Source organism: Lissotriton helveticus, chromosome 3_1 (assembly GCF_964261635.1).
Source record: "Lissotriton helveticus chromosome 3_1, aLisHel1.1, whole genome shotgun sequence".
NCBI classification, from domain to species: domain Eukaryota; kingdom Metazoa; phylum Chordata; class Amphibia; order Caudata; family Salamandridae; genus Lissotriton; species Lissotriton helveticus.
In genome coordinates, this window is record NC_136061.1 from 1,067,435,908 (window position 1) to 1,067,457,418 (window position 21,511).

Below are 21,511 nucleotides of genomic sequence, written 5' to 3' on the forward strand. Positions count from 1 at the left end.
AAAATATCCCCCTACCACAATATTGAGTCATAAATATAAAAGTCACAATTATCGACATCCTTTATTTATAAAGGTAAGTGCAAAAATATCGGAAAAAATATCAATGACATAAATATAGATGTAAAAAATGTGTTTTTTAAATATGTATAAAATATATAAAAAATAATATATATATTAAATATTAAACTTAATTTAAAAAAATTGATTTAATATACATTTTAACAAAAATAACAAATAAACTCAACTTAAAAAAGTTAAACACAAATTTAATAAATATTATATATATTTACTGTAAAACAATTAATAAACTAGTCATTTAAATTTATTTTATCATTTAAAAATTATATACAAATGTAACAAATAAATATATATATACATATACCAATAACATAAAATGTATGGTAAAATAACATTCTATTATTAATTAAAACATTAAACTATTTTAAAATATTTAAACTTACATTTCCCACTCCAGTCAAGGCAACAGTAGGGAAAGTGTTGGATAGCGGAGAGTTAAAAATTACTATTCCCATTCCAGTGAGTGCAACAGTAGAGAAAGTGTTGGACAGCGGAGGGATACAATTTATTATTCCCACTGCAATCAGAGCAACAGTAGGGAAAGTGTTGGATAGTGGAGGGGTAAAAATTACTATTCCCACTCCAGTCAGTGTAAGAGTAGGGAAAGTGTTGGATAGTGGAGAGGTAAAAATTACTATACCCACTCCAGTGACTGTAACAGTAGGGAACGTGTTGGATAGCGCCTGGGTAAAAATTGCTATTCCCTCTCCAGTGACTGTAACAGTAGGGAAAGTGTTGGATTGCGCAGGGGTAAAAATTACTATTCCCACTCCAATGATTGCAACAGTAGGGAAAGTGTTGGATAGCGGAGGGGTAAAAATTACTATACCCACTCCAGTGAGAGTAACAGTAGGGAAAGTGTTGGATAGTGGAGGGGGAAAAATTACTATTCTCACTCCAGTGAGTGTAACAGTAGGAAACGTTTTGGATTGTGGAGATAAAAATGACTATTCCCACTAAAGTCCATTCAAAAATAAAAACAAATAAAATATCAACAACAAATATTTGAAAAACATAATAAATTAAAATAAATATATAAATATGGTAAACATTAAAATACAAATATTTTTATTTATTATGAATAAAAAAACATTATAATTAGGGCTCCCGGTTTTATGGTATTTGTTTTTTTTTCATTTCCGCTGTATTTATCCATTTTTATTGTTTGCTAATTTTATCTGTATTTATCCATATTTATTTTGAGCTTTGTGGAAAAATGAAGCTGAAATTTGTATATTTCCACATTTATTTAACCAGTACATATGCACTCTTGCTTGAATGCCTGCCATGTTTCAATGCTGTAAACACCTGCAAAAGATAAATCAAAGCACTTCAAAGGAAATATGCAAATTTTAGTGCATATCTACTTCTGTTACAGCCTCTTTACTAAAATTCCTTTCTTTTTTAGCCCCCTAACCTATCAATCCACACAGCCGTTGGCCTGGCAGTCATGGCAGACAGTATTTATAATTACTCAAAAAGCAATTCAATTTCTGTTTTATATCCACATTTAAAAATAAATACAGACAAGAAAATAAATGGTTTTTGTCTGTATTTATCTGTAAAAATCAGTAAAAATGGAAAATAGGGAGCCTTTATTATAATGTAAATTGCATATAAAAAATACCTACAGATATTATATTAAATAAATATACAAATATTTTTCAAACAAACAAATATTTTTAGTTAGAAATTATTTATAAAAAATATATTATTACATACATTTATTTTATTTACATCCTACCCGATAACACCACACAATTCACAAACCACATCTAAATTAAAAATGAAATGTTAATCCATAATTAACAAAATTAATTATCAATTAAATAAATAATATTAATTAAAAAACAAATGAAAACACATAAAAATGAATTAACTTCGCACCCTTTACCCTATAAACCCCACAACACATAACTAAAATTAAGTTCACAATTTCCATATTTAATTTTCCATTTAATAATTATTATTAATTAACAACTAATTATTAATGAATTAAAACTAAATTACTTCCCACCCTTTACCCCTATAAATGCCACTACCCACAACTAAAATGAATTAAACATTTTCCATATTTATTTTTCCATTAATTACTTAACAATAATTACCAACTAATTAATTTAAAATATATTACTTCGCACCCTTAACCCCTATAAACCCCACAACCTGCACCTAAAATATATTACCAATTTCCATATTTCATTTTCAATTAATTAATAAACAATAATTAACAAAGAATTATTAATTAATTAAAAAGAAATGACTTCGCACCTTTTACCCCTATAAACCCCATATCACACGCACCTAAAATGTAATACACAATTTCCCTATTTCATTTTCAATTAATTTATTAATATTAATTAACAACTAATTATTAATTAATTTAAAATAAATTACTTCCCACCCTTTACCCCTATAAATCCCACAACCCGCACCTAAAATTAATTACACAATTTCCATATTTAATTTTCAATTAGTTAAATAGTATTAATTAACAGATGAATAATTATTTAAAAATAAATTACTTTCCCAATTAGCACTGAACATTTTTTGATTAAATAAAGAATAAATAAAAAAATCATTAATTTATTATAATTAAATAACTTCCCACCCTAATCCCCTATAAACTCACAACCCGCTACAGAACTAAAAACTGCAAAATGTTAGTAAAATAAAATTGATAGCTAATAAAAATGTTTCCCATATATTAAAAAAACATAAACAATACTTATACAAAAAAATACATCAAAAACATTTAGGCCCCCATTAGGATGGGGGCGGAATTTGCCCGCCCGCCATCCTCACCGTCACTCAGCACCACCCGCCACCATCGCAGGAAGGCATGCAGTGCACTTCCATGCACAGCATGGCAGGGCGCGGAGCCTGCCATGCTGTGCATGGAACTGCTGGGGGGTACCATAGGTACCCCCCATGTGCACCCCCCACCCTCCCCGGAGTCCATGGGGGCCCGCATCGGGCCCCTAATGCAGACTCCGCCTGCCTTTGGCAATGCCGCCATGGAAAGGCATCTAAAATGTCCCATACTAATATGGCAGGCGGTGTCTGATAGACACCGCCACCATAGAAACCCTTTCCCCCCCCGGTCGACCGGGGCGGAAAAGCGGCGGACAGTCTTTTCGTTCGCCGCGGACCTCCCAGCCATATTAATATGGTGGGGGGTCATTCTGGGACGGATGGCGGGCGGATCGCCCCCGCCAGACTGGCGGTGGCGATCCGCCTGCCATCCTAATGGGCTCCTTAAAATCTAAACTAAAATACATAACAGTTAATAAAAAAATCAATATTTTAAAGAACTATGGGGTCCATTAGGATGGTGGGCGGACTCCAGTCCGCCCGCCACCATAGCGGTGCCGGGACCGGCCACGAGTTAGGATGCGACCCCCACCTTGGCGGTCGCATCCCACATATACAACATTGTGGCGGGCAATGCTGTGAGCAGCACTCGCCACAATGTTGTAAATGCATGTTGTGCATTGGCATGCACAACATGACAGGTGCCTGCCACCTTGTGTATGCCAATGTAACATGGGTACCCCCCAAGTGCAGCCCCCACCCCATTGGGGGCCCACAACTGGCCCACAAAGCGATTCCTGCGTGCCTTTCCATGGCGGAGTCTCCGCCATGGAAAGGCGTGAAACCACCAACATCATAATATTGTGGGCCTTTTCCGCCCAATAGGCAATCATGACGATTGCCTACCAGCGGAAAAGCGGCGGGCGGTCATCTTCGGAGGAAAGAAATTCCATCCTTCCTCTACCTCGATTGCGGGCTGCTGAAGGTGGTCTTGCCCCAGGCATTCATCACCCACCTCTAGACTATGGTAAACTTTTTGACATTGTTGGAGTTCACTATAAGCATTCTGAAGTCACACCTGACCCCTTCACAGATACTCCCTTTCATCAGAGCCGTTCGGGGCTCGGTGCAGTTTTGGGGCTATCCTCCAGTGTGGAGAGTTCAGGATATTTGGACTATAATTGTGATGTTTCAGCCTTTGGGGATCTTTCCAATCTAGTCCAGATTTTGAAGAAGACTGCAAAAGATCTGTAACGGTGGCTACTGGATCTTCCACCCACACCACACAGACCTGACAGTGGTGACCGATGCATCAACTCTGGCTTTGGGTGGCAATTTGAGGTAGATCAATGGCTTCTGGCCTTTGACAGAGGCCTGGATCCATGTCAACCTGTTGGAGCTGCTATCCACTTGAGCATCTGTCCTCCAATCAGGCTGCTGCTTCAGGAGGATCTCCTGTTGCAGCAGCAGGGCAAGGTCTTGTATCCAAAACTGCACTCCCTTTACTTCAATGCTTGGACATTGAGGGGTCGCAGCTGAGTGCTTTTGACCTTCCTACCGAAGTAGCAGGTCTCATAATAATAATAATAATCTTTATTTGGCATATAAAAATATGACCATAAAAGAGACACTTCATGGCAAACTGTCCGAGGTCCTATTGTTTGTGGAGAACCTAGTCCAGCAAGGCTTTGCTTTGGGCACTGTTAAATGGTGCCTGTTGGTTATTCTGACCTTTTTACATTTGCCGGATCAGCATTTTCAATAACCTGTTGTGATGTTTTTCTGAAAGGGGTTATATTTGTTTCCTCATTCTCCTTTTATCATGTCTTAGTAGGACTTGCATTTAGTCCTGACTTTTCGTGTGTGATCTCCATTTGAGCCTAAGCAGAGTTGTCCTCTCCAGTTGCTACCCTCAAAACAGTATTTTTGGTGGCCACAACATTAGCTCGGAGGTTGAGTGAGCTTCAGGCCCTATCTGTTTACCCACCTTATACCATTTTTAATCCAAATAAGCTGGGTTTTAGTACTTGTGCCTCCTTTGTACTGAAAGTGGCGAGTCCTTTTCATGTTGGTCAAATACATAACCCTCCCGATGTTCTTTCTTCCAACTCACCTCTCTAAGGAGGCAGAGAGAGGCTTCCTCGGCTAAATCCAAGAACGGCCCTCAGCTTTTGCATCAATCGTACCTGAGAAAATTGCGTGGACAATCAGCTCTTAATTGGGATCACGGGAGCAAAGAAAGACAAGGCAGTTCAGAAGAGCCATCTTTTGCTAGATCATGCACTGAATTTGGATTTGCTCTGCCATGGCTATGAAGCAGCCTCCAGAAGGCTTATGGGCTCATTCCACCAGACCAAGGCAACTACCACTACATTGGCATGTGGAGTACTTGTCCTGGACATCTGCCATGCGTCTATGTGGACAGCACTCCATACATTCATACAGCCCTACTGTCTGCATGGCTAGGTCCATCATAAAGGGCACTTTGCCTACTTGGTGCTGCAGGACTTTTTGGTTTGAGCCAGTTCACATAAGCACCTCCTGGGAGTTACTGCTTTGGTATCTATTCTAAGGTGAGGGATCTGCAGTTAGAAGTTTTTATCAGAAGAATGTTTTGCTTACCTTCAGTAATGCCTTTCTGGTAGAGACTCTATCCAATTCTTCCCTGACATCCTTCCTTTTATGTGAACTGGACTCTTTTCACCTAAAAAGATCCCATTTAAGAAATCTGCACACTAGTCACAACCAATCTGATTTTGGTTCTGTAACTGCAGATTAGGACGAAACACGAATGCAAATGATTTCAGTTCACATCAATCAATCAATCAACAACCATTTATAGAGGGCCCAGCTACCTCAGAAGCAGTCTACAGAAACTGAGAAACTCCAGATACTACTTCCCCTGCCTAAAGAGACAGATTTTTAAAGCCTTTTTGAATTCATGTTCCGTATCCAACATGCGCAGGTGGCTGGGCAAGGCGTTCCACAGTTTGGCCATCCTTACTGTGAAGGACCTGCCTCCTTGTTGCATTTTTGCGAAACCGGCGACATTAAGAAGAGGCTACTGATTAGATCTCAATGTCCTCTCCTGACGATATGAGATAAGCCTTGACCTACGATACCCTGGACCTTTGCCGTGATAGACTCAAAAAGCCAGGGTAAGGGCCTTAAACTCAATCCTCCTGGCCACTGGGAGCCAGTGAAGCTGTCTCAGATGTGGAGAAATGTGCTGGCGAAAAGATACCCTATGGATAAGACTTGCAGCCTGTTCTGCATCGTCTGTAGCCTGTGGGTCAAATCGCCTGGCAACCTCAGGTAGCGACAATTGGCATAGTATAGCTAGGAGGTAACCAATGCATGGACCCTAATCCTACAGCTCTCTTCAGGCAGGAAACATAAGAATTTCCTTATAGTTCTCATTTTTCCAAAGCAGACCGCGGAAATATGTCTGACTTGTGCCCCAAGGTTGAGCTTCAAATAATTTTTGTTTATCTCGCTGGCAATGTCCTTCAGGCAGTCCTTAAATTTATCAAAGGCTGCCACAGAATGTTGTTAGTGCTCTCCACACCACTGGAGTCAAGCTATCCTGGCTGAAGACGGCTGATAGCCATAAACCCGTCCTAGGATGCTTGATTCCGGTCCAGGAAAGACATGGCTTGGCAGTTCGGGCTGGACTGTTCCCATGAGGCACAGGGTCAAGGCTGATTTGCATATGGCCATGTCTGAACTGGGGTGGTGTGGAGTGCAAAAAAACGTTGGATTTAGGCCAAGATCTCTGTACTGGGGTGAATGTATGACATTGTTCTGCATTCTGTCCATCAATTGTTGTTTTTGTTCTTTAAAAGAAAACCAATGAACTAGAAGTATTCCCTTGAGTGAGAATAATTGGGAGAAGCCAAAAAAGGGTCAGGGGGAAACAATACCACAAAACAAATATATATGAAGAATTCTTACAATTTATTGAAGTATACAAATGTTAAAAAGAGAGTGAACCCCAAATGGAACCCTCTCAGCGTAAGTAAAACAATAAAAAGAGTTTTTATTAAAAAGGTTTCAATTTTGGCCAGCAAGATTGAATCAAAAAAGACAGAAAAAACAGTAGGACATAAAATTTGTGCAATACTTGATGTATATTCGGACTCTATTGTGAACACCTAAGCTATATGTACTATAATACAATATTTCAGCAAAGATGTCGAGATCCTGAATTATACTGGGTGAAGCGTCGACGCGTTTCGGTGGTTTTCCAAGTTATTGTCCACCTTTATCAAGACACCTTTTGGTTTCTGTCGTGGTGTTGGGGTCTATATAATTGCCCTTGGAGTCCGTATGTTTAGATTGAGTTTCTATGTTGTTCCATTTTTTAATGCCAAATGTGTGAGGCTGTATCTCTGGATTGTATATCGGTATGGTATTCCTGTAAATATAGGTACCTAGGCGTATAATCAATTCAGAGTTGTTGTGCCTAAGATATATACTGCTGCTGGTCTTCTTTCTTAAGTTAAAATCCAGAGGCGCCTAAGTCTTGTCCTTGCAGGATTGGGTTCCGATTCTCTAATACACCGCAAAGGACTGCTCACTTCTCTGGTTATCATTAGTCTTTAAAGTGTAGAACCAGGGGCATTAACTTCATGTCCTCATGTTATGTAGGTCTGTGGTTTCTCGACGGACTGCCTGCTTCTCTGGTTCTACGGGGAATACTTCTAGTTCATTGGTTAAATAACCCTACTTCCCTTGACTCTTGTTAAGGGGTACCTCTCATATTTACCCTCTTTAAAAGAAAACACCAGCTGAGTGGCTTCTACATAAAAAGAATACCTACACCCCCCCATGCGGAAATAAGGGCCGCCAGCGTGGCAAGGTAGATATTAAAAGCAGTGGGCTGAAGGTTGAGCCATGGGGCACTCCACAGGTAAGTTGTCTGACTGGAGAAGAGAAAAGGTGCAGAAAAACTTGTTGACCCCGGTCTTCAAGACAGAACCGGATCCAGTCATGTTCCACACCCTGTACACCCATATGTTCCAATCTGTCCAGCAGGATAGAGTGGGACACCCTGTGGAATGCCACTGAAAGGTCCAGCAGCACAAGCTTGGCAGCTGAACCACCGTCCACAGACATTCTCACTGAATCGCCTTCTTCTACCAGCACTGTCTCTGTACTATAACCCGATCGGAAGCCGGACTGGGGCCCTGTAGGAGGCCATTGGCTTCTACAAAGTCAGTTAGTTGTTTCTGGGCCAATTTCTCAAGAATGCTGTCCAGAACAGCTAGGAGAGAGATTGGTCTAAACTTGTTTTGGATTTCTTAAACTGTGGTAAGTACAGGATTAAGCTGTAAGGCCAGAGACCTGAACCATCTAGCTGGACAGGGATCTCCCAGGGAACCCGATTTACATTTCGTGAGTTTGACCAGTGTCTTCTGGGCTGGTGCAGGGAGAAATTCTGAGAAAATGTGTAGTGGTTTATAAGGGACTAGGTGGTCCTTGCATCTTAGGGACTCTGCCACCGGCGTAAACGACGAATACAGTTTTAGTATGTTGTCCTCAAGAATTCTGACAAGTTAGAGCACAGAGCTTGGGAGCGGTGAAAATTACAATCCAACGCTGTAGGGTGAGTGAAGGATTTAACAATCTTAAATATGTATTGAGAAGAGTTTTCTGCACTCTTGATACGTCCAATAATATTTTTTCCTCCTCTTACATCTTAAAAGCTTATGGAACTTCTTCAGGGCCACTTTGTAGGCAAATTTTAGATGCAGGCAGATAGGACTTTCTTCACACACATTCCATCCTTTTTCAGCTGCTTTTTCCTGTCTGAGTTCAGCCAAGAACCAAGGGGCAGAAGGGGTGATTCTGGCAGAAATAAAGGACCGCAGTGGAGCCACCATGCCATGAGCTGATGTGAACCAGATGTTAAAGCTTGTAACATCGCTGTCGGGACAGCCTAATAATTGTTGCATTGTTTCTTCAAGGACCGGGCCCAAAGAATCAGTGGTGCCGCTGCTCCAGTTCCTGTTTACTTCTGTGATTTGCATGTTTGCTAAACTTTTAGTCTTAAAACTAAACCTGAACAGTACCAAAAAATGGTTCCCCAAACCATACGCAGCGGCTCCTTACCCTCAGGTACCGTAAATTAGAGCAGATGATATCTAACACATGGTCTGCTTTGTGGGTCGGTGCTGAGACCAACTCTATAAAGTTTCAGTCACTAAGTGCTGATATAAAGTGTGCAAAAGACACACAATTGATGGACGGAATGCAGAACAAATCAAAAATGTTACCCCAGTCAAGAGATCTGGGTTAAATCTATCATTCTTTTACTCACCATGGCACACCAGTTTAGACCTGGCCATATGCAAATCAGTCTAGACCCTGTGCCTCATGGGAACAGTCCGGCCTGAACTGCCAAGCCAGGTCCTCCCTGGTCCAGAAACTAGCATCCTAGGACAGGTTTCGGGGTTTCACCCCTCTTCAGCCAAGATAGCTTGATTCCAGTGGCATAGTGAGCCCAGGACCCACGTCTGGGCATGCCTAGCACACTTATGGCAAGAAAGCAAAAGACACACAACTGATAGACGGAATGCAGGTCAAATCAAACCTTTCACCCCCAGTCAATACATATGGGTTAAATCCATCATTCTTTTGCTCACCATGCCACCCCAGTTTATACCTGGCCGTATGCAAATCAGTCTTGACCCTGTGCCTCATGGGAACATTCCAGCCCGAACTGCCAAGCCAGGTCCTCCCTGGACCGGAAACGAGCATCCTAGGACCGGTTTCGGGGTTTCACCCCTTTTCAGCCAGGATAGCTTAATTCTAGTGGCACAGTGAGCCCAGGACCCACATCTGGGCATGCCTGGCGAATTTATGCAGAGAAAGGAAAAAACACACACTTGATGGATGGAATGCAGAACAAATCAAAACATTTACCCCCAGTTAAGAGATCTGAGTTAAATCCATATTTCGTTTGCTCACCATGCCACCCCAGTTTAGAACCTGGCTATATGCAAATCAGTCTTGACCCTGTGCCTCATGGGAACAGTCCAGCCGGAACTGCCAAGCCAGGTCCTCCCTGGACCAGAAACAAGCATCCTAGGACCAGTTTCGGGGATTCACCCCTCTTCAGCCAGGATAGCTTGATTCCTGTAGGCAGCTAGATTCATCAACATGTAGATTAAGGTCTCCCAACACTGTAAAATTAGCGTAGTGCAAGGACATCTGGGTGATAATATCAGCCAGCTCCAGCATGTGGCTGTGTGGACAATCGGGTGGCCTATAAAGAAGCAGCCCCGCAAAGGAAAAGGATTGGTATATTTTGATGCAGAAAATTAGGCCTTCGATGTTACCTACTTGACCCAATTTAAAGGTAGAAATCTCCAAGGTGACCTTAAAATGATGATCAACCCCTCCCCTTAACCTGTCTCCCCCTATTGACACATGCAATTCAAAAGCCTCGGGGAATCATGAGGGCCACATCAGGGTTAGTTCCTTCCCTAAGCCAGGTTTCAGTTAGGAACATAATATCCCACTCATTGTTTATGAGTGATTGGCAGATATCATCCTGCAAACCTGCAGTTTATAAGACAAGCTTTAATGTAAAAAAAACTTGCAGTATGGTGCGTGGAGTAAGCTTCGGTTTCTACATTTATGTCTGGTTGCACCTTAAGAGTAAAATTGCAGGCCGAGCAGCAGTACTAAACGTATCCTGCCCCAAGATCAAAGCAAGGCATACCTGAGCACGGTTCTCCTTTCAGAGTCATGAGACTATCTTGCACCCATGTAATACCCTTGCCTCTATCCATTTGTGTCAGGGACTCTCGATGCTCTTCGGGATCCGGGTGATGCTCAATGGGTCCACCTCCAGATCTCCCCAAGCTCGGTTCAGTTAGTACCCAGAGCTTAGAGGTGATCAGGTGAGGGGAAAAAGGAGGGGCCGGGATGATGCTGCGCGGGTTGAGGCAATCTGAAAGACAAAGGACAACCCGTTAATAAGGCATAGGCCACTTCTCTACTCTCTATAGTCTCCCTGATGTTACTCCATAGCTGTTTGAACTGTGAGAGGACGTGACTACGGAATGAAGGCGCCTTCTTAGGTGGACCGCCTGTAAAATACAAAGCTTAGCCAGCCAGGACAAGTGGGAGATAAAGAAAGAATCCCCGCGCATTTTTCAAGTATTATAACGACAAAGTCGATACTGTTATAGCTCACAGCAGCAGGAAGGTCCCGAAACTTCAGAAGCGATGCCAGAATTGTAAACCGGCACCTATAACACAGTAATACAAACGAAAGTATTAAGTTTACGTGAGCTGCAGATGATATAACTGTAGTACCCATCGGGAAGTTCTGTGAATGATATAAATGAGTCAGAAACTATAAGAGGACTAGAAAAGTCAAATTGATGGTCCAGTACTCTGAGAAAGCAATGGTGAATATATAACAAGAAATGGTTTTTATCAAAGTTCAGTCCTGAGGAAGGTGTTTATCTGATTCAAACTAAAAAGCACCGAAACGCGTCGACACAAGGACTCCAACTGAATTTTTATGTTGTCTAAAATTGCATTAATTTGTACACCGTACGTTAAATTTATGTAACATCTGCCAACAAAGATTGATTGATCAACTTAGAATTGTATAGAACAAGAATATCTTTGTTTAGAGCAATTGATTGCATATTGTCTTCTTATTTGTTTTTACATTGTTTTTAATTTGTGAATTGAATTCTTTACTTAGTTTTTCTAAAAATAAATTTGTGAGAAATGAGGAACCTATAATGTTTCTTTAGTATTTTATATTTCCTACATGTCATGTGAAAATTGTTTGAGTCTATCTGCTATTTGCCAAATGGTCTAGATTTAACTGAAGAACACAGAAAGGAAAAAACCCCTTTTTTTCTGATTATGTATACCCAGTCCTTTCTGGTTTATCTGGGAAACTCTCTTCTTTGGTAGACCTAAAGGAAATGGCCAGCCTCCCCACAAAATGAAGAGATCTCCTCAGCAAGGACTTTACATAGTTCAGGACCGATCTCCTTTCTGTTACGTCACAGAAACTAAAGACTGATCCCCGTAGTTACCAGCATCAGAGCCCAAAGAAAACCATAAGAAAGTAAAAGTTATGCAAACAAAGAGTCACCGGACAAGGGACTCTCTTGACACCATGACGCCCCCCAATCAATGGAGTCTACAGTAGCTCTGGGCTCCTAGGTCGTCATAACGTTCCGGTAGGTGTCTTCAGAGAGAGCTCCCCGCTCTGTAATGCAGACGATCCTTCTGCGACAAACTAATGCAAAAACAAACAACTCCGAACCGAAACGACGTTCGTTTGTTCGGATTTCGAAATGCTCTTGTTCCCTTCGGTAATCCAATCCTTACTCCGGGAAACAACCAAGGAATCTGCTCCTTCGAAATCAAAGTTCAAGCCAACGAGTGTCTGTGTCTTCGCGGACTAAGACAGCGAAGAACCACAGAACACTCAGAGTTCATTAGCCGACACACTCATCCAAAACCATGCGCAGCAACGAACCGCACCGCTCCTGCTCCGGGACACAACCAAGGCGCATCCGTGTCTTCAGCAGAAAACTGCGAAGCACCACAGAGCACCAAAACTTTGCGGGCCGCCGCACCGCAAATGTACAGGTAACAAAATCCAATACAACCCGACTTCTGGGTTGAGGATGGTTAAATAGTCCCCGCCTCCTTGCCGCACAGATTTCTGGGACTCGAAGTCCTTAATGTATTTGGCAGGCGCAATCCTATTCAACTCAGATCGTGACAATTTGGGCAGCGTGGCTAGTGCTGGCCATGATCTTGTCACGGGCGGGCGCAGACGGTCTTGACACCTTACCATGCACTCTGCAACATGCCGAGGTGCACACTAACACTTCCCCCCTGAGGAATTACAAAGTACATAAAAAGCGGGGCAGCAGCAGTATGGGCTTACTAAATCTACGAGTCTGCTGCGTGTCAGCGATGCAGTGTACATTAAATAGCCACCTGGAGGGAAGCAGGCACTGAGACTGCTAACCCACCCAAAATGGTATCCAAATAATGCTCCAGCAGAATTAAGGAAAAATGGCGCTCCTCCGACGCTACAATGGGATAAGGTCCGAGGTTGTGTCCTCTCAAAAGGTAATAAAATACACTTTGAGGAGCAGATTTACAAGCATGAACAGGTGCGCAACACCCATTGGGCTCACAGGGCTTCAGCCCCCCCCCCGTCGTTTGTGTCGGGCTGACACAGCTTTGCGGGCTGGCGACGATCTAATTGCAGTGGCACCCGAGTACTTAACAGGCCTTTAAAAGACCATTTACTTGTAAATTAGGCTTTTGTTGTGTTTTAACCCCTTCTTTCAGTCACTCTGTCCATGGTTCGAAGAATTACCGCCCCCGAAATATTTTTCAGCCCCCCCCCCGAAATATGGCTCTAGTTGCCCGCCTGAGCATGAACATACGGTGGATAAAATATAACACAAAATAGATTGGTACTTGCAGAGGTACATACCAACACTTCCCTCTGAGAAACCACAAAGTACACAAAAAGTGGGGCAGCAGCAGTACAGGCTTACTAAATCTACAAGTCTGCTGCATGTCAGCGATGCACTGTGCATTGTATAAGCACCGGGAGGTAAGCAAGCGGCTAGACTGCTAACCCACCCACAATGGCATCCAAATCGTGCCTCTGCAGAGTGAAGGAAAAATGGCGCTCCTCCGACGCTACAACGAGGACAAGCCCGAGGTTGCGTCTTCTTAAAAGGTAAGAAGCACTCAGGGAGCAGATTTACAAGCATAAACATGCGGCAGATAAAATATAAAACAGAATAAAACAGAATAAATCGCATGGTGCCAGTATAGGCCTGCACACGTCACTACCGGCACAGAGCTACGTAGACATGCAGCCGCCACCTGGAGGTGGGCAGGGGTAACCTCTTTAAATTTTCTGGATTTGGTTCTGATGCCTTGGGAATATTCAATTCTAACTTTCTTTAGGGGTATCTCTTCTCCAGTGGAAGGATCTCCGCAAAATGCCGGAAAGTTGCTAATAGTAATATTTCTGCTTCAGATTTGAATGTAGGAATCTGCTTCCCTCATTTGAGGAGTGGAGACTAGAAAGTCTAAATGAACGTTGAGAACTACACACAGCAACTGTGAATTCCATCCATAAACAGATCTACACCTAGATGTTGGTGGAGATCTACTTGTGGGTGAACTTATATTTGTAAATAGGGCCCAAAAATTAACATAAAATGTGGATATGTACTCAATATTAGGCAGATAGATGGATTCACTCTTTCATCAGACACCAACAACGTAGAAAAAAGGCTGCAAATGATCAACACAAAATCAGAATATGATGCTGACTCGCAGCTGCAAATCTAATCAGTTCAAAATTAATTTCAAAATGTTAGGCAAATGTAAAACTAGGTGAATTAATCAGATTGAACTCCAATACATGTGTTAAAATGGCATGATCGTTCCTTTTAAAAAGCTTCTTACTACGAGCTTCGAGAGTCTAGATGCATAACCAGTACTCTTACAGGCTATTGGTGGGCACTACAGAAACAACAATGTAAAGTAGTTCTGCCATCAACCTTTTTCATATCTCCAAATGTGTGTCCTACATCTGTGTTGTCGAATTCACTTGCATTCCTGCATACGTTGTTTTAGTGTTAATAATAACAATAACGCTTCTAACATGTGTATGTTTTGATTTTTATAGCACTGACAACAACAGGTTTTTGTTACATGTTTTACTGTTGTGAACATGAAGTCATGAACATGCAATTATTTCCTCATATTCATAAAGAGCAAAGGTTGAAATCCTACTAGCATTCAACCATGTTGGTTACACACAGATCTCTGTAGCAAAGTCTGTCTTATCACTGGCATTTTTATATTTTCCCCCTATTGGTTATGAATTTCGTATCCTTGTTTCCTAGCAACTTGCTGCTGTCTCTTCCTGGAATGGCACCCAGGCCACCTGCTGCATTACATTGTTTTCCACTTGATGGTGGTCTTTGATTTATTAATAAACATGGTTTATAGAAACACCACATTTGTATTTCAATTTGTGATTACACACAGTTACTGGAGCCAGATTTTATCTTGTTTTATCTTGTTTTAATGTATTTAAACAAGTGTCGTGTTTTTAAAGCGAACATGATTCTAATACTGTGACTTATAAAATTTTCTATAGGTACACGACCAACCCAAATATGAGGACAACCTGTACATGTATCTATATTTTGTCATCTTCATCATCTTTGGGTCCTTCTTCACCCTCAATCTCTTCATTGGTGTCATCATTGATAACTTCAACCAGCAAAAAAAGAAGATAAGTATTAATTATATGGTGCTAGTGTTATCATCTTTGATTACTACTTCTACGCAACCATTTTATAATGATTAAAAACATATCACTACTAGCTGGCTAGCTGTATTCAACAATGTTCACTTTTCATTTTCACCTGTGCCTCTTGCTGTTGATGTAACAATTTCGAAGAAGAAACTTGCTGTGAGCCTTCAGGTGTGGCCTTTATTCCCTTACGTTCTGTTTATATAAATCACATACATTGTTTTTGAGTACAAACTGACCGTTGAGGGGACCATTACTCCTGGGTAGACTTTTTAAGTAATTAACTTCCATAGGGCATGTGTAGCTCATGACAATTACACCCAGGTCCCACAAGAGCACAGAGCTACATTCTTCAGCCAGGCCAGAAAGGTAATATGTAGTAGGACAGCAGACATGTGCAACTTCTATGTCATTTCAGGTCTGAGCATAAGTACTACCAGCTCGCTGCTCAACACAGTGACGGTTCCTGGGATTTTTTACTGTGGGCAACAATGTAGATTTGTGTTACAGCAATGACGCCAGCTGCTGCTGAGCTCAGATATATTGAATCTATGAAGCAACATGGGTCCAGAGAAGCCTTGCTGTATCATTAAGCTATGCATAATCATGAACTAAGTTCATAAAATATGCATAGAGGTTGAAGGTGGGCTTTACATCAGCTAGGTGTCTGAACATTTAACTTCTTTAAGTTGATTTGTATGATACTGTGCAAAGTAAAACCATGAAATTTGGCATGCACATAGTTGTCTATGTGGAGAAGTCCAGGAAAAGGGTAGCATCACAGACATTACTATGCTTCACAGAAATATTATTATTATTGTCTGTAAAAAGGTGCTATGGAGGATTTGTAAAATCATGATTCCTATAGTGATGATAACACTGATGTTTATATAGCTCTTCATCCACAAGCAACATGGCAAAGGAGCTTTTGGGGATTCCCTTGTGATCATACATGCTTAGTCATGAATGACTCTGTGCTCCAAACACTGGACCCTACAGGACTTACAGAAACCTAGCTATAATAATGCCATCTCACCATATGGACTGTAAATGCATTATTGTAGTGAATGCTCTCTGATTTAACGCTCTCATCAATAGAAAATGTGCATGTTAGGCACCTATTTTCCCAAATCTGAACTTTCACAGATTCCATGCTTGAGTCAGACTCTAAAGCAGGTGATCTAGGTATACTGGGTGATGTTCCCTCACCCAGCAGGCAGACTAGCACGGCTATGCCCCCAGCCCTGGTCACACAGAATGTTTGACTGCTTGGCAGATGACAAATGTTTGGGGACTCAACCTCCCCTTACAGTCCTTTTCCATGCATTAAAGTAATTTAGGGTTCTGAGTCTTTGAATTTTTATGGAGCCGATTCCGATGTCGGACGGACTCAGGACCGTCTGACATCGGTCAGGAGCCATAACCGACCGTCCTGCTGTGGTCTGTTACAGCCCTGCTAGTACGATGCGACCGAACCCTGTGTGGTGTAGCGCTCTAGCTTTCCCGTCACCTGGGTGAGAGGAATGTTGGGAGCACTGGGCGGACTTCACAGAGTGTTGCCAGATTGAGAGCGATAGAGTGTTCCCGGCACTCTCCGGACATAATAAATACACTTATAAACATGCAACGGTGTAAGCTTGTTCTTTACCCCTACGCCGCATTCCTACAATTGGCTATGAGGCTGGGGGAGGGTCGCATCTCCCAATCGTCCCAAGACGCGATGCGTGTGTACGCGCCTTCTACTTGCGGTACACTGCGACGGCCACTGGCATCCGGAGAGCGTGGCAGAGGGCCACGGCGCGGTGAGCACACCCTCTACAGCCTCAGCGACATCTCGGTATTGTTAAAGTACGGTGCTTAAAGCGCAAGAGCAGCCACATCATCCCAGCAGCAACCAGGGCAACCAGCTGTGCAGGAAGGTGCTGTAAAGTCAATTTGAGGAGCAGTGGCAGGTCACACAGCAGGGCAACCATCCTTCCAGCAGCCTCCAGGTGGCCAGCAGTACTAGTGGGTGCTGTACAGTCCATTGGAAGGACAGTGGCAGAGCACACAGCAGGAGCATCCAAATCCTTCTGGCAGTGTCCAGGGCGGCCAGCAGTACAAGAGGGTGCTGCAGAGCCTATCAGAGGAACAGCGGCAGAGCACACAGGTGGAAGGGTCCATGCTGGTAGCACACCAGGAGCAGATCAGCCAACAGGGGGCAGCCAGAATGGACAGCAGCAACCGTGAGTGTTACTGAGCTCGATAAGCACTGGTGCAAGGCTTTCCTCAGCTCCCAGCCCCCTGTAACCCCCCAGAGAGACCCGTATGTTGAGGACTGACTCAGAGAGTGCCCTGCGGCACCAACCCATTCCAGGCCTCCGAGCACGTCCAGACCTGCCTCTAGCACCCTAGCCAGGCACACCAAGGCCAAGACCACGTTGGCGAAGACCTCTCGGCAGGAACAGAGTCAGCGGTTCAGCAAGGCGAAGTCGTGCCTGGAAGCCCATCATCCACAGCAGAAGGTACCCCCCGCAGAAACCTGGTAGCATGTGCGCGCAAACCTTCTCCCTCACGAACTCGGTCCCCTTCCTGCCCAAGCTAGGGGAACCGGCCATGAAGTGGGAGGATTGGAAAGGATACTTCCTGAACTATCTATCTGCTCTGGAAGGTTCAGAAGGCCTTAGAGTGTACCTCAAAATGGTGAAAAAGACTTGGCCCCCCGAAGAGGACGATGTGTTCCAACACACGTTGGAAGAATTGGATTGTCATTACCAACCGGTAGTGTGCACAGCCATAGACCGTTTTAACTTCTATCGAAGGAAGCAGACTGCAGGGGAGTCAGTAGATGACTACGTAGCTGCGCTGAAGAGGTTGGCGATCACGTGCAAATTTGGCATGCTTCACGATGATTTAATACAAGACCAAATCATCATGCACACGGTGAACATGTCGATACAGGAAAAATTGTGGGTCAGTGGTGACGCCCCCCTAAAGGAAATAGTAGCTTTGGTAAAAAAAAGCAGAACTCTCGAAACATTGCGCAGAAGCAGCAAAAAAGGACAGCGCCAGTAAAGCCACAGTGTGCAAAGTAACGGACACAAGCCCCCATGAGCACAAGCCCCCACCCACACCTGGAGCAAGACACAAGAAATTCACGCCTAAGACGGCCGCGCCCCATAAAACCCCTGGAGACAACAGGAACAGCTGCTACAGGTGTGTCAGCCAGGCACATGCAGCCAATGACAGACAATGCCCGGCCTTTATAGCCAAGTGTTCGTATTGCGGGGTAATGGGACATTTTGAAAAAGTGTGCAGAAGCAAACCTCGCAAAACCTACGTGAAATATGTTACACAGGACTCGAATGCAGAAGAGGGTGTGGAGGAGGATGATGAAGACAGTGTGTTGTGCATTGATAACCAGGTCTTAGCCATAGACTGTTCCAAGTCCAAAAAACCTTCATTGGTATTGTCCATTGGGGGTGTCCAGGTAGCCATGGTGGCAGGCTCAGGTTCCCCGAACACCATCATCCATTGCACCATATGGGACCGGGATTTTACACACGCCTTGGGCACTCACCTGCTTCCCACAGACATCCACCCAGTCACCTTCACGGGGGAACCAATTCCCATGGTGGGGTTCCGTCCACTTCAGTTTGAATTCAAGGGAAGAACTGTGGAAGGGAAGCTGTATGTAGCTGAGAAAGGGCCCTCAGTGTTGGGGTTGGTGGACCAGGGAGCCCTAGGGATCCAATTAAACCCCAACGGCACTACGCAGGTACTCATGATAGACCAATCACAAACGTATGAGAACAACACATGGAAAGTAGACCATAGGAAGACTCACCAAATTTACACACAAAATATGCCTCAAGGAGGGTGCCAAACCAGTAACCCACAAAGTGAGGAACATTCCTTTCAACTGCAGGGACACAGTACAACAGGAATTACAACGCCTGGAGGCCAACGGGGTTATAGAACCAATCGGGAGTGCGGAATGGCTCGCACCTTTGGTAGAAGCCCAGATACCCAATGGCAAGATACGCCTCTGCATCGACTTGCGCGAACTCAACAAAAACATAATAGTAGACAAGTTCCCGCTGCCCCAAAAAAGTCAGTTGTTGGCCCAGACAAAGTGCATAGCTCTTGTGGCAGCCTTTCAATGCAGACTCGGTCACTTGGTGCGCACCTACGTGGACGACTGGCTCATCAAGTCCCCTTCTGAGGAAAAAGCTCACACTTCCATGGCTCCTTGCTTGTCACTGAGTTGGGTTTGAACCTAAGTGTACAGCAGGTCTTTATCTGTCAACAGGATTCAAGTCTCCAGCCGCTACATAATATCTCAGAAAAGTCTGCTCATGGTACACGCAATGCACAATTTGTGTTCCCCTTAATGTTGACTGGAGTGTCACAGACAAGATCAATGACATATCTGTATTGGAGCAGCTGCACCCCCACCCCCAATCATGGATCTTTTAAACTGACCGCTTTTCAATTCTAATTACGTCCTCCTTTAATTTGCTATGTGTCCCCCTTCTTAATCAGTGCTACACTTTCAAAAAAAGCTCAGAAATTCTGTTGAGAATGATCTTTGGTGGTATACCAGTACCAGCATCGGGCTGGTTTGGCCCTGTTATAATATTTGTGGAGTTTGAAAATAATCTGAATATTTAAGTTATTTTCCTTTTTTGGGCAATTCTTGTGCCATCACTCTAGGATAGTTTCCCTCACCAATGTACAAATGGGGTGCAAAGTCTACATCCTTAATTATCAGATCCATGTAAAAAGATTCCACCACCATCATGGAACGATTAATAACTGCAGAACCCGTTTTACCAGAGGTATAACTGCATTTACATCCCAGTTTGGTGAGCATTAACTCTCCCATTTGCCACCTTGTATGTGCAGATGCAAAATAGGAACAGGGATGTCTGTGCAGGGCGGGCAGAGAGGGGAGGAGCGGGAAGGGGAAAAGGTGTATTGGCAGGGGCCCTTGCCAGAAAAGGAGATCAGACAGGGTTGACGGACGAGGCCCAGCTGCTTTTTCAACCTGTGTCTAAAGTGATTATCCATGCTGCTTTTTCCAGCCAAAAAGGAGGTACAGTGTTCCCACACAAGTGAAAACAAGCATTTGCAATGCAATAGGTCTCGCATTAGGAAAGTGTGAGCTATTGGTTATTGTAAATAATTTTTTTTTAAATATGTGTTGGCTTTGAAAATATATAAATTAATAGCATTGTTATTCACAAAGCCAATAGCTTACACTTTCCTAATGCGAGTCCTATTGGCTATGGCAATGCTTGTTGGTACCAAGCAAGGACAGTGCTGTTGTAGTGCTGAGTGATGCTGTTGTGGTGCTGAGTGATGATGTGGTTGGGCTGAGTGATGTGGTGGTGTATTAGAGTGATGTGGTGGTGTCCCTGAGTGATGTGGTGGTGTCCCTGAGTGATGTAGTGGTGTTCCTGAGTGATATGGTGGTGTTCCTGAGTGATGTGGTGGTGTATGTGAGTGATGTGGTGGTGTACCTGAGTGATGTGGTGGTGCCCCTGAGTGATGTGGTGGTGCCCCTGAGTGATGTGGTGGTGCCCCTGAGTGATGTGGTGGTGTCCCTGAGTGATGTGGTAGTGTCCCTGAGTGATGTGGTAGTGTCCCTGAGTGATGTGGTAGTGTCCCTGAGTGATGTGGTACTGTCCTAGAGTGATGTGGTGGTGTCCTAGAGTGAGGTGGTGGGGTCCTAGAGTGATATGGTGGTGTCCCTGAGTGATGTGGTGGTGCTGTGTGGCGTTCAGCAGTGTGAGGCGTGCAGCAGCGTGAGGCACGCAGCAGTGTGTGGCGTGAAGCAGTGTGTGGCGTGAAGCAGTGTGTGGCGGGCAGCAGTGTGTGGCGTGCAGCAGTGTGACGTGTGCAGCAGTGTGAGGCATGCAACAGTGTGAGTTGTGCAGCAGTGTGCAGCATGCAGCAGTGTGAGTAATGCAGCAGTGTGCAGCACGCAGCAGTGTGCAGTGTTCAGCAGTGTAAGGCATGCACTAGTGTGAGGCGTGTAGCAGTGTGTTGTGTGCAGCAGTGTGTGGCGTGCAGCAGTGTGTGGCGTGCAGCAGTGTGTGACGTGCAGCAGTGTGTGGCGTGCAGCAGTGTGAGGCGTGCAGCATTGTGTCGTGCAGCAGTGTGCAGCATGCAGCAGTGTGAGTAATGCAGCAGTGTGCAGCAGTGTGTGGCGTGCAGCAGTGTGTGGCGTGCAGCAGTGTGTGGCGTGCAGCAGTGTGTAGAGTGCAGTAGAGTGTGGCGTGCAGA

At 43.8% G+C, this 21,511-nt stretch overlaps 1 protein-coding gene across 1 annotated transcript in view; it reads left to right on the top strand.

Moving 5' to 3' along the window:
• LOC144823272 (sodium channel protein type 2 subunit alpha-like) overlaps positions 1-21,511 on the top strand; it is a 662,530-nt gene that overhangs the window by 556,729 nt on the left and 84,290 nt on the right. Inside the window, exon 26 of the mRNA XM_078681628.1 lies at positions 15,083-15,220. Within this exon, the coding sequence (XP_078537754.1) occupies positions 15,083-15,220 (138 nt within the window). The remainder of the gene's footprint in view (positions 1-15,082; positions 15,221-21,511) is intronic.